Consider the following 14027-nt stretch of genomic DNA (forward strand, 5'->3'; position numbering starts at 1 on the left):
AAATGCTGATTGGAGGCATCTGAGTATGATCTAAGGACAAAAGAAGATATCTAACAATACTAAGAAAAGTCAAGTTTTTAAGACAATGCAAGACTTCAACACCCACAAATTCCAAACAAGACAATGGACACATTTGTTAGGTTCTGTGAATTCAAATATACATTCACACTAGCATATAAGGAATAGTTTGAATAACCTCATCAAGAACTACATGTTTTCGCTAAGACCATCTACTTGGAGCTGATAAAGCAGTTATGGTATATGTAGTTGCTTATACAAACACTCTGCTACTTATACTCAATGTTCAGAAGAGGGAGTTTAAGATTCCTGAAGATGATTTACAACTGGTTATCTACTGACAGAAAAAGGGAAATTGCTGTGATTCAAAAGATATTCTGGCCTTTGCCAAACTAGATCACAAATGTTGGGTCAAGAATGAGCTCATTTCTGGTACCAGGCCAGATTAGTGTATACCCTAAGTGTACTTGCAAACACTGCTACCACATGCAGGAAATGCCACTTAATGAAATGGGGTAGAGAGCCAGGTAAATGGCTTACAGAAAATATTCTCCTTAATAAATGTCAGCACTGCCATTCCCAAGCACATTTGTCTCTATCCATTTTTATTTTTGCCTTAAAGTAGTTTTATATTGATCAAATGTAAAATGCTATTCATTCTGTTGAAGGTCTATCTTCAGAGGCTACAACAACAATCTCTTCAGGGAATCTTATTTTCAATCAACTGACATGGGAAACGAGACTCTATGCACACCAACTTCATATTTCTGTTCAGCTCTCATCAGCTACACTTCGCCCAGAACCCAAGCAGCTCTCACATTCTACCAACCAACAGTGACTCTGCCCTAAATCCAATAAAGAAGAATACATTCAAACTAATTAAGACAACAAAATTGCAATGTTCTTGGCGAGGATTTTATTGTAAGAAAATCAATTTTAAAAAATCAACTCTTAATCTGAGTCCCACAGTGGAAAGGAATAGGAACTTCTGCCACGTAGCAGGAATCTGAACTTCAATCTTTTAACTTGGCCTCTTCCTTTTTCCTTATGTTGATAAGAAATAAAATAGGGAAGCCAGATATCCAACTCCTCCCTCCACAATTTTACCAAGGTAAAAAAAAACCTTGTTGTGTCTTACACTTACAAAATACAACTGCATAGTTTAATTTTCTCAGTTCCAATATGCCAGTTTCTTTGGCCTACAGGGAGCTCAAAACATTCATAAGCTCCTTGTCAAGGTCCAAATTAATTTGTATAATTTCTAAGACTAGGCTTCAGTGAAGTCAATGAGGAGTTTTAATTAGTATTCTATTTGAATTGATATAAAATAAAATGCACTTTAATTTCTGTATTCATATTAGCATGATCTGCCATGCTAAAGAAAACAGCCCCGTGTCATGTATCAAATGGTTCATCTTTCCATCGAACCAATGACCCACTGCTCATAAACTCATTAGGAAATTATTCTGGTAGTATGGGCTGCATCTAAAAACAGACACTGGATGCCACTGTTTATTAAATCAATAGTATAATTACACTTCAATTTTACCACATCATCTAAATATATCGAGTGAAATATTTCTAACACAAAAAAGTAGTGAAAAAAATCTATAAGATGAACCACTAATACATATTTCCATGCTTTACTAATAGCTGAAAATAGTAATTTGATCTGCTGCTGGTGCATTCAATCCAGTTAAAAAAATACCAGTGAGGAAAAAGTAGGACCATATTATTAATCACTGCACAATATGTAACAGAAGGTGGTACCAGGTCTATTTCACAGAAAGTCTGAAAACTGGCACTAAGTTGTGAAAACTCAAGGGCAATGAAAATTTATTTCACTGTCCAACACTTAGCACCATAAAAATGTTAAGCAAGTGGTAAAAAGTTCAACTTTCCTTACAGCACCTCCATGAGAAACCCAGAGATAACGTAGCAGTATAAACAGCATTGTACTCTCCTCTTTCTCCTTGTTCAGTTCACTTTTGCTGCATGTAAAAACGGCTTCTCCTGTTTCCATGGTAATGCTGTGGGTAGCCTGCAGGCTTGCAGAAGGCTCTGGCAACAGCTCTGTTGGTCACCTTTCCTTCCAGCTTCACAACCATGAGCAGAATGGGGCAGACACAATGACTAAGAGGCATCTCTCTGCTCCTAAATGAATGAGTCAACTGTTGTTATGGAAACATGACACAGGGCCCTGAAGGTCCCTGAAATATCCCTAAGCTTACAGATATCACCCTCCAGAGAAAGGAAGATGAGCAGGCACAGTGCAAATCTTCTCCACCTTGGGTTTGGCCCTCAGTAGGTACTGATGCTCTAGTTACTGAACCCAGGGAACTCAAAAGTCCCTATGGACGCAGTGCAACAGTGTAGTGGTTAAAGACCTTGCCTTGCATGCCCAGGATCCCATATGAGCACCGGTTCTAATCCTGGCAGCTCCACTTTCCATACAGTTCCCTGCTTGTGGCCTGGGAAAGCAGTTGAGGACAGCCCAAAGCCTTGGGACCCTGCACCCACGTGGGAGACCAGGAAGAGGCTCTTGGCTTTGGATTGGCTCAGCTCCAGCCATTGTGGTCACTTGGGGAGTGAACCATCAGATGGAAGATCTTCCTCTGTCTCTCCTCCTCTCTGTATATCCGCCTTTCCAATAAAAATAAAATAAATCTTTCATTTTAAAAAAAGTCCCTATGATCAGCCCAGAGTGGCAAACACTCCACACTGGAAGGCACCAACTGTCATTATGCCTGCAGCAGACAGCTCCAATTTCCAGAGCCCATGTCCAATCACAGCTGCCCTTGGCTCTAATCAACCAATCTGCTTCCAGATGAGAAAGTGTTCATTGCTTAGAACAGTTACTCAACCCCAGCATCACTGACATGTAGGGATTTTGCTTAGGGTCAGGGAAGCTGTCTTGTGCATTGCAGAATATTGAGCCACATAGCCAGCTGCTTTCCATTAGATGCTAACAGCACCTTCCAGTGGTAGCAAAGTGTGTTTAGAAATTGCCGCATGTGCCCTAAGGGGCAAATTTCCCTGCATCCCACACAAAAGAGAAATGGCAAGTCTTGTTAAGATACCTGAGGTGTAATTTCTGCCCTCCCCATATCAGTGAGCTTGCTCCCATCACTAGATTTCTCTGAGACTCTATCACCAGCTGTGGTTCATCCTTTAGTCTTCTAGTTTGTCAACCACGCAAAACACCTCTTTTGATCTTGACTCAGCTTGAGACTATCTCAGCAAGACCTGGAAGTCCCCGCTTGACACTTGCACTTTGTCACAATATGAACCTGATTTATTTGAGTTTTCTTAGCCTTATCAGGAAGACTAAAACACTTGCTGAATCAGATTACCATCCATGTAATGCAATGGCATAAGAAGAATACTTAGCACAATGTCTGCCACTCTGCTGGTGCCCAATAATTACAAGCAATCATTACTCCTGTTCCACCACTTCCAACTAGTGAACAAATGGTGGTATGCATGGGAATTCTTCATGCTCTCATTTCTCTTTCTTCGGCTTCTTTCTCTGCCTTCTGATGCTGTCCCAAGGGATGAAAGGCTTAATAGATATTAACCTTTGCATACTGGAGTTACATGAGCACACAAAGATGTTATGCAGTTACTCTAAGGAAAATCTGGATTGCAGGGAAAAGATTTAAACCTGTTGCAATCTAGATAATCTTGCAAATGACTCAGATATCACTTCACCATGATTTTCCCACCTAAGACACTGCTACTTGCAAACCATCCTTTCATAAAAGGCATTGCAGACTTTGAAGGATGGCCTAACTTGCAATAGATTTTTCCGTATTTGGAAGAGGGTGGGCAGGGGTGGATGAAATTACTCCATATGATGTTATAATAGTCTGAGTAATAATATTTAGTATAAAAACTCAAAAGAGAATCCTACATAGATGAGAGAATTATAATCTATGCTCAATGATTCTTATTGACCAAGAGAATTCAAAATCTAAAATAATTAAGATAGGGTACAGTAAGCACTTTGAAATGTTTCTAGGTTTGAAAAACAAGAAATCCAGTCCCCTCACACCCACCAACACCTCAATTACTGTTGATATTGACTTCAGGCTAATATTATCTTCTTCCTCTGTAGTAACTGGAAGAAGCCAGTACTAACAGTGGTAAACAGAAGCCACTTGGGAGTGATAATTCCCAGAACATATAACTGGAAGTTGTTAATATTGTTAGGTTCCTAATGTCCAGAATTAAAAGCAAGCCACTGTATAGCAAACTGCAGGCAGTAGCATTCACCCGTACAATCAAGCAATTGTTGCAGCAAGCTCTTTATATATGTCTGGATTTTTTTTTACAGTTAACATTTACTGGTTGACCAAAGCTGCCCTCTTTATTACATCTCTTACAAGATTTTCTCCAATACTCATAAAAACCAGATGGCCTCTATAGTCCTTTCTAGTCATGTAATTTATGAGGTGCAGTTCAAGGATCCATGACACATACACAGTGGCCACGGGAAGCTCTACCTGTCACTTCTATAAGCAGCAAGGAGCGGGCATTAAGTAAAAGGAACTTCCCTTTGCCTTCCCAAAGCAATCCTCTTCAAATTTGCAAACACGAGTCCATCACAAGGAGATCACATAACACAGGCACTGTAGAAGTTGTGCTTGCAAGCTTCAGGAGGAGGATGGTCCATACAGACCACTGGAGGAAACTCACAAGCAGGAGTTGGAGTTGAACGTGTTGGTTCAATAGTCAATTACTGATTCGAACCTCCAGTAACTGGATCCCTGCCATCCAAATGGGAGACCTGCATTAGGTTCTGTTCTCCCAGTGTTGATGCTCCGGTTTCTGTGAGTATTTGGGGAGTTAATCAGCAAATAGGACTCTTCCTCTCTCCCTCTTCTTCTGCCCTCTCTCCTTCCCTCCCAAATAAATAAAATTGAAAAGAAAACCCACAAGTTCAAATTCCACAAAAGGGATCACAACGGGGCAGTCAGTAATCCATCTGATAACAATAGGAATGACTATTAAAACATTCTTTAAAAGAATCATTTGTAACTTGATGAAAAGGAGCTAATATTTACTACCAAATGACCTGGACAAAAATAATGCATTCTTTCTCTACAACAACATCTTCAAGAAAATGCTAGAAAATTAAACATCCCACCTGAAAGGCCAGACTGAGCTACAAGTGCTTTATTATGTCTATAATTAGCCGCTAAGAGAGAAAAGGAAATCAGTCACCACAGAAACTGCAGCCTCACAATCGGAAGGGAGCAGCCCACTGCCTTTCTTACTCCTTTGGTTGTGCTAGATGGAAGGACAAATTAAACATTTTCTCTGTTCACCACACTCCATCTTCTCTCTATCTTTTACCTCACTCTGAGATAGTAAAATACAGAAGACATTTCCTCCTAACAGTTAAACCTACCACCACACACACAGTTACACCAAAGTTGGAGACATTGCAAGGCGCAGAGTTCTCATGTGTTATGAGCAGACTGAACACCCTTAGAGGAAAGGAAATACATGTACTGAATGTCTTTATTTCTCCTTTATTTGTATAAAGAATAACTAATGGCATTATGCAGTACTTGCTTTCATCAGCCTTGTCTCTATTGTTCTTTCCTTTGGTGCATAAGGCACTAACAAACAGGAAAAGCAAGATACAAAAAAGAGCATTGCAGGTGCAGCTTAAAAACAGGGAAAAGTAGAACAAACTTACTGACTTGCCACCACTCCCAGCCCTTTATTTACAGATTGCAAAAGTGTTTAACTCATATAAATTCTGCGCACACGCACACGCACACACACAATTGTGGATCTACGTAGCAGATATCTATGTCAATCATATAAACATAAAACCAAGCCTCTTTTCTCACTAATGTTGTTACACAACTTTATCACTATACATATGTGACACAGTACACATAAACAAATCTGGATCCTATAAGTAGATTGGTTACATGATGTGGCCTCTCCATGCAATCAAAACTATGGTAAACATGAGATGTATGGGAGTGTTGCTGCTGTATTGTGACATCCTCATTTACAATACACATTCCATTTATTTGTGAGACAAAGAAACCTCCCATCTGCTAGCTCACCCTCCAAATGACCCTAACAGTAGAGGTTGGGTCAGGCCAAAGACACCAGGAATCAGGAATTCAATCCAGGTGTCCCACTCGAGTAGCAGAAATTCGCCTACTTGAGTCATCACCTCTGTGTGCATGAGTGCGCAGTAGTAGGAGTGGGAAGCAGGAGCATAGCTAGGACTCAAACTCAGACACTTCAGTATGGATGCAGGTGTTCCAAGTGGCTCCTCTAACTGCTACGCCAAACACTTACCACTGATTTGCTGTTTATAATTAGGAGTACAGTCTAAAATCATGGTAAGAATTCAGTACAATAAATGCAGAATATGTAACAGTTGTTTGCCATCAGGATGAAGCATTTGGTATCATAGTCAATTATATTGTGGTCCTTCTAGACACTAGTCATGCAAGTTTGGCTATACCAGTTTCCCAAGGAACACAAGCAATGCATTGTACTATGATCTTATGATGGCTACAAAGTCACTTCAGTATGGGGAATTTTCAGTGCTGTTATAATCTTACAGGAGCGCTAGCCTGCATATGCCGTCTCATTGAATGAATTGTCTCTACATGGCACATGATCAAGCATACCTCTAATCAGCTGTGAGTTAAATTCAGTCAAGCCTCGGTTACACAGTCTTGACTCATTTTAAACACCATAGCCACAGATATTGACTGGGGATTGATTAGGGACGCAATAATGCAATAAACAGTAGCTACAGTAGTGAGTGTACACATCACCTCCAAAATCACACTTTTTCTCAGCTTCAAATCAGAGAAAATAATCTAGAAGAAATATGTGGTTTTTCACCCAGTCACATCACATCTGTTCAGATATAATGCATAGCTAAGAAATGTGCCATCTTGGAGCAGCATTGCAATACAGAAGAAACATACAACAAAGCAGAAACCAGCCATTTGAGTGCCAGCTCCGTCATAGCTCCAAACGGTTCTCTTGAGCTTATTCTTCAAGTTCATTGCCTTTCCATTGATCCATTTGTTTAATGAGGAAACGACATATAATAGCATTGCAGCAGGTTACTATAAGATCAAAAATGGCAACAAGATTTTAAAAGGAAAAAATTCCAGCCTCCACATGATACAGGTGAGTCAAAACTACGCCTAATCTGGGGCCCGGAGCGGTGGCGCAAGTGGTTAAAGGTCCTCGCCTAGCACGCCCGGGATCCCATATGGGCGCCGGTTCTAATCCCGGCAGCCCCGCTTCCCTTCCAGCTCCCTGCCTGTGGCCTGGGAAAGCAGTCGAGGAAAGCCCAAAGCTTTGGGAACCTGCACCCGCGTGGGAGACCCGGAAGAGGCTCCTGGCTTCGGATCGGCATAGTATCGGCCCGTTGCGCTCACTTGGGGAGTGAATCATCGGACGGAAGATCTTTCTCTCTGTCTCTCCTCTCTCTGTATATCCGCCTTTCCAATGAAAAAATAATAAAAATAAATCTTTAAAAAAAAAAAAAAAAAACTACGCCTAATCTGTGCTCACTTTCAGCAAGAAGCAAATGTTGGCAGTTCACCTTGTGAACAATGAGAATTTGTAGAACATGATGCTTTGTTGTGTTTAAAATTGAGTTGTTCTCTTAATTTCAATGCATCTGTAATATCCTTGGCACCATGAATGTCTTCCTACTTTCAGCTGGAAACTTCCTCGAAGTATTATTAATTGACCATAAAATGACCCACCATACCAGGGAAATCACTCCCTCTTCTCTTATACAGTCAGAGCCATTATTTTAAGAACCACAACTGGGAGGCTCATTTAAAGTAGTACTATAAGGCCATTTCTGAGTTAACTTTTGGGACTTCTTTATTCATTAATCTACTCATGAAAAGTTACTGGAAAGAACTTCGCTTGTTCCAGATACTGTTGAAGGCACTGAGGGAAAAACAGTCATACAGATAAACACTGTGTTCTCTAGAGCTAATATTCCACTAAGAAGCCCATCTATTAGTAATAAACAGTAAAGCAAAGCAAAGTGGTAGGTACAGCATGCGATGGGAAGATGGCCCTAGAGTGCAGTGATTCTGATTTTAAGCAGCAACCTGTAGAAAGGAAAGGAATCATGTAGGAAGCTGGACTTACTTTCCAAGTAGACAAGACAGACTCAAAATGTTTTTGGAATATAGTAGTGGCTCGTCATCCTGAATTGCTCATATCAATGACCAGGTGTCTACTAGGTACCTAGTTTCCTTCTAGAAGTCTGGCATCTGGGCAGGTACTGGGCATAGGGCAACTCTAAGCACCAAGCCTCAGAGGCACTGCCCTGTTAAAACCTACCCTTTCTGACTGTACCTTATCCCTTCACTGGAAGAAACTGCACCCATGCATGAAGACAGCAACTGCAAAGTCCTCTGAATGACCAAACCTGGGTTGGAGGAGGGACCCTAACACAGAAATGTAAGGAGGATATAGGCACTGAGCTTGATTGTCTTTAACTGTAAATCCCTTCACTCTACTGCAAATCTCTAAGGAGTTTATTCAGAATGTTAAATACTCTGAGATTTTTAACATCTACTCAATGAAAATAAAAGGATCTGGCAATTTTTCCTTCTTTATTGGATAAAATGGATCACATATGTTAACAACATTTTAAATGTGTTTTCCCTTACTACTCTAAAGTGTGGTCATGAATAAAGTTAGCAGGAGAACACTTGTGCTCCCCAGGCTGTAGTTTCGCATTCCTCTAAGGAAAAGACACTTCATTTCCACGAACTGGAAAATTGGGAACTGCTGTTTCTTCTGTGTACAGCTTTTTGATGGATATATGACTTGTGAGTGAAGCTTCTCTAATTTCCACATGTGCAAACCAGTGGGATCACAGATGTAAAGTAAAATTTACAAGACCTGAAGAGAATGAAAAGCAACACTAATTACAGAAGCCGCATGAATGTAGGCCACATGCAGCATTATGCTAAGAATCAACAGTCATTTCTAACCTCCTTTTTTGGAAATATCTAATATCCCCAGATAGCATTTAATCACATCTAGGCAGACATTGGTCTTTTCATTGGGGGATAGGAAAGGCTTCACGGGCCCCAAACACTGAATCAATACTGTGATAATTTTGCCGTTCTATGGCAGAAACAAACTCAGGCATACCTATTCTAATGCTACTCTGTGATGATAAGATGAAAAGCTTTTACTGAAATTGGGACATTTTTCTTTGGTTGACAGTTGAAGTTAATGGTGACAGCTTGCAGAGGTTGCAAAAACAGATAAATACTACAGTAGTGAATAAGCTTTTATCTATTTGTTAAGCTATCTTTCTAAGTTGATTCTTACAAATCAGATTTGTTTTCCTCCTGAAAGCTGACAATTACCCAGATGTGTGATGCAGGCAGACCTAACCTAAAATCCAAAGGTGTACAGTATAATCACCTGCCTATCAGGATTATTTTTGACAAGTTAATGTTAAGATATAAAAAGTTTGAGGAATCACTGTAACTCTAAATAATGAGGCTGATTTTCAGGAAAGAAATTTTCATTAATTTTCAAATAAATGAAATTTCAAATTTCCCTCTGCTTCTTGAGACATAGACAGACAGTGCTTACCCACTGCTTCACCCCTCAAATAGTCACCGTTGCCAGGACTGGGCCAAGACCAAAACCAGGAGCCACACACTCAATACAAGCTTCCCAAGTGAGTGGTAAATTCAGCTACTTGATGTCAACATTGCTGCTTCCAGAGGGAAGGTAAGTGGAATCAGGATGGAGCTGGGAGTCAACTACAGGTACTCAAATGTAGGAGAGAAGTGTCTGAACTGGTGCCTTGACTACCAGGTCAGACACATACCTCCAACAGCTTTCCCCCCAACTTTTTAATCATTTCATTGATTACTTATCTTTCAACAACGTATATGCATTGAATATTATATTTATTTTCCAAATTAAATTAGATTTCCAGTGAACTACAATATCAAAATGCTACTCAAGTAACGAGCAAACAACAAAATAGGCAAGACTTATTTTTGTAGTTCTTCTGTTGGAATTCAAGTCAGGAAAACCAAACATGAGCTTGATCCAACTGCATGCATAGACATGGACACACACCACCAACAACACAGGTGGTAGACACATCCCCCAAAGTGAGAAACCACATAATGAAATTCATTCCATCAAAGCACTCATTTTGTCTAAAGTGCAAAAATAATAAAAAAAAATTGCTTGGAAATATGCTCATCTCTGGCCACTAAATGTTCACTTTGACTTCTGTCTTGTAATAGCAAACATTGTGGCTATTTCTATAATAAAATGCATCTCAGGGTGATTCACTGCTGAATTAGGGCATATATTCCATAATGAAAGAAACTAGAAATAAGTCTGCTGCTATGAAACAGTGATGAACAAACAGTGCTAAGAGGGAAAAACCACTGTGTGTGTGTGAGGAACAAACAGTGCTAAGAGAGAAAAACCACTGTGTGTGTGTGACAGAGAGAGCTCTTTCTTTGAACTCTGCAAGGCAATATCACTTGCTTGAATTCAAATTTAGAGAGAAAATTTCTTGTTTTTTTTTAAAGATAAATGAAGCACCTGGTAAGATATTTTGATTCTCCTTCCCTATGCCCATGTTATTTCTCTAAAGTGGAGAAATTCTCAGTAAAACTATAGTATTTACTCCATAGATTATCAAACACACATGCAACATGGTAGCACTGGGTTGAAGAGTGTCCTGTACGAAACCCTATCTACCTGAACTCATAAAGGTCACTTCATTTGGATGTAGGGTCATTGTGGATGCAGTGGAGTCAAGATGAGGTCATGCTTAGCCAGGATGAGTCTTAATCAAATGGCCAATGTCCTCTAAGAAGAGATAAATTTGGACAAATACACAGAGAAGAAAAATTCAGGTGAAGACTGAAGCAATACTGCCACAAGCCAGGGAATGACAAACCACTGCATAGTAAAAAAGGCAATGTGGTATAGCAAGTTAACCTACCACCTGCGACACTCACATCCCATATGGGTATCAGCTCAAGTTATGGCTGCTCCACAACAATCCAGTACCTTGCTAATGTGCCTTTAAGCAGCAAAGATGACCCAAGCACTTGATCAAGATGTGTGACACCCTTGCATCCACATGAGAGACCAATATGGAGTTTCTGGTTCTTGGCTGTGGCCTGGTCCAGCCCTGGTCATTGAATCCTTCTGGAGAATGAACCCAAACCCTTGGATGGAAGATCCTCTCACTCTGTCTTCCCTTCTGTCTGTCACTATACTTTTCAAAGAAAGAAAAGAAGGAATAGAGGGAGAGAGGGAGGGAGGGAGGGAAGAGGGGAGGGAGGAAGACAGGCAGGCAGGCAGGCAGGCAAGCAGGCAGGCAGGAAGGAAATTTTTATGTCACAAAGGGCCCCAGAAAGAGAGTGGTCATACATAGCCATATCCTGGTTACAAATCCCAGGCCCCAGAAATATGGGAGAACACACTTCTGTTGTTTCAAGCCACCCAGCTCAGTCCATAGCGACTTACTTCAACAGCCTAGGAAATGAATAAACTGCTTATTCTCATACTCTTATAATTAAGTATATAAACATATACTCAATACAAAATATGGCTAACAATCTGCCCAATCCTCTCCCATAGAACTGCAATAAGAAAACCTTTACAGAATTACCTCACCTGCTTTAAAAATACATGCAAGTCAGTGCAGCCAAGTAGTATTTATGAAGTGCCAGGCTATCCACCCTGTCCTGTGTTGGGCCCCAAGGTAACAGTCAACATCTGCTCTTAAAATAGCACTTATGAACAAATATTAAATAAGATTATAATGTTTGGGTACTCTATAAAAATAATTGTCTTTCTCACAGGAAGAAATTAAAGTTAGGACAGAAAGTGACTGCATTTTGGAAAATATAAATAAAGCATTAAATTCTAGGATCAGGTCAAAGAATAACTGCTTCACAAATGTTTAATGGATTTGTTAAGTTTTAATTAGAAGTATAATAGGGTTATTAATGTTTATGTATTAACCTTTTAAGTGTGAGCATTCAGAGTTGTAAATAATAAACTTGCATATCCATTTCATCTATAATTGTTAAAACCATGAGTTAAAACATTTATTATGTTCAACAATTAGTCCATTTATTTAACAAATATTTATGGAGTGCTACTATAGGCAAGGAATCACATTTCCAATGTGGATAAGAAAGATGTGGTCCTTATCTGGAGCTTCAACATTAAGGCAAAGAAGATGATTGTCATGCAAAGAATCACCAAATGACCATGCACAACTGTGATGGAACCTACTGGAACCCAGTAGGAGCGCTGTGAGGGCACCTCTGGGGCCACATGCTCAACTGGGCTGGGGCAGCGGCCAGGGCTCCAGAAAAGATTCCTTTAGAAAACTGCTGCATATTGACGCCTGAATTTGAAGGATGAATAAGAATTTCAGATACACAAGGCATTGCAAGTAAAAAGGCCAGTGTGGCTACCATCTGGTATCCCACGGATGGACGCTGCACAAGACCAGACCACAGGCAGAAGCAGAGCTGACCTGCACCAGCCTGAGCATCTCACAGAGAGATACACAAGGTTTATTTTACCGTGGAATCCAAAGAACAAGAAATTTTAAAATAACAATGCCGGGTTGTCAGACAAATTAATTTTGGTTCTACCTATAAACAAAAAGGTAGTCAAAAGATTTTATGGACACAAATTTACTTAGCAGCAACAGTGGTATGGAAGCTTCAAAAAGGAGACTAATGAACAGGAACTACACATTCAGCAGAGCCAAATGAAAGCACTCATCAGAAAAGCCAAGAATCAGCCTAGAACCTACTGCAGAGGACATCAAGCGTGCCTGAACGTGGAGGTCAGGGAAGTAAGGGGGAATCAGGGCTCACAAAATACCAGGGAGACCCCACATGGCTTCTTCCAAGCCCACTCTACAGAACCAACCTTGAAGAGGCAAAGGTCTGAAAGTGTTAAGAGGCAGCAATCCGTTTCAGTTGAGATAGGTTTCAAGAAGCCCTACATTTTGGTAAAAAGGTTTGATACTCAGCAGATGCCCAGCACAAGCATCCCGAGCCAGCAAGAATGCTGAGTAATCACATGAAGCATCATGGGCTGTCATTTTTACCAAACAAAACACAAAATGAGACTCGCTCTGTTTTGCTTCCTTGGCAGGAAGGGAGAAGGTGAACACGTAGCTCCCCAAGGTAACTGACGTTGGAGGAAAACAATGACCTCTAAAAGCTTCATCAGCACCTTCTTATCTGAGACTGTGGAAAACAAACCACAGCATAACACAGGAGATCATGTGTAACATGCCAAGAGGAAAGTTGCCAAAAAGTAACTTTATTCTTCAGTGTGAAAGGATGGGATGTTTAAGACTTTGTGACTGGGTTGCACTTGAACACAGTAGATCAAATGAGAAGAGCTCACATCTTACCTTAAACACTTCCATTGGAAGGGGAAACTTTGCCGCATCAATAAGGGATTTTTCCAGAGCACATTTCCATTCAGAGGTCATCTTCAAAGGATAGATTTCTGTATCAACAGCAAAGCACATAAGAGTTTAAGGACTAAAATGATCTTCAGGACAGTTCCTTCTTGAAATTTCTCTTCCCAGTCTTCCAGCCCACGTCAGCACATTGAGGAACCATCGAAGTTTACTGTGCCCACCATAAAGGCCACCTGCTAAATGAATTTTCTGAAATTAAGTAGCAACTTGGGATTCCTGCTATCAGATATGAAGAATAACCTTAATAGCACTCTTCTTCAGGGAACATTTGTATACATTTTGCTGGTATTCTGTAAGTAATTTAATGGTATTAATCATATAAGCAAAATACTCAGCCACCCATGGTTCGCACACATCCACATATCACCCCGGCAGCAAAAACGACTGATGAAGAACTTATTATCTGGTAACTTCCTAAACTACAAACAACTCTTGCCTGATGTTTGCAGTTATTACAACATAG

The 14027-nt window shown here is 40.2% G+C and overlaps 1 protein-coding gene across 5 annotated transcripts in view; it reads right to left on the reverse strand.

Moving 5' to 3' along the window:
* Positions 1-14027, reverse strand: part of SFMBT2 (Scm like with four mbt domains 2) — a 205704-nt gene that overhangs the window by 83003 nt on the left and 108674 nt on the right. For all 5 annotated transcript variants that reach the window (XM_040968195.1, XM_040968193.1, XM_040968194.1 and 2 more), the window contains one exon: positions 13493-13590. In XM_040968195.1, coding sequence (XP_040824129.1) covers positions 13493-13590 — 98 coding nt within the window. The remainder of the gene's footprint in view (positions 1-13492; positions 13591-14027) is intronic.

Source organism: Ochotona curzoniae, unplaced genomic scaffold (genome assembly GCF_017591425.1).
Source record: "Ochotona curzoniae isolate NIBS_2020 unplaced genomic scaffold, NIBS_Ocur_1.0 scaffold_4683, whole genome shotgun sequence".
Lineage (NCBI taxonomy): Eukaryota > Metazoa > Chordata > Mammalia > Lagomorpha > Ochotonidae > Ochotona > Ochotona curzoniae.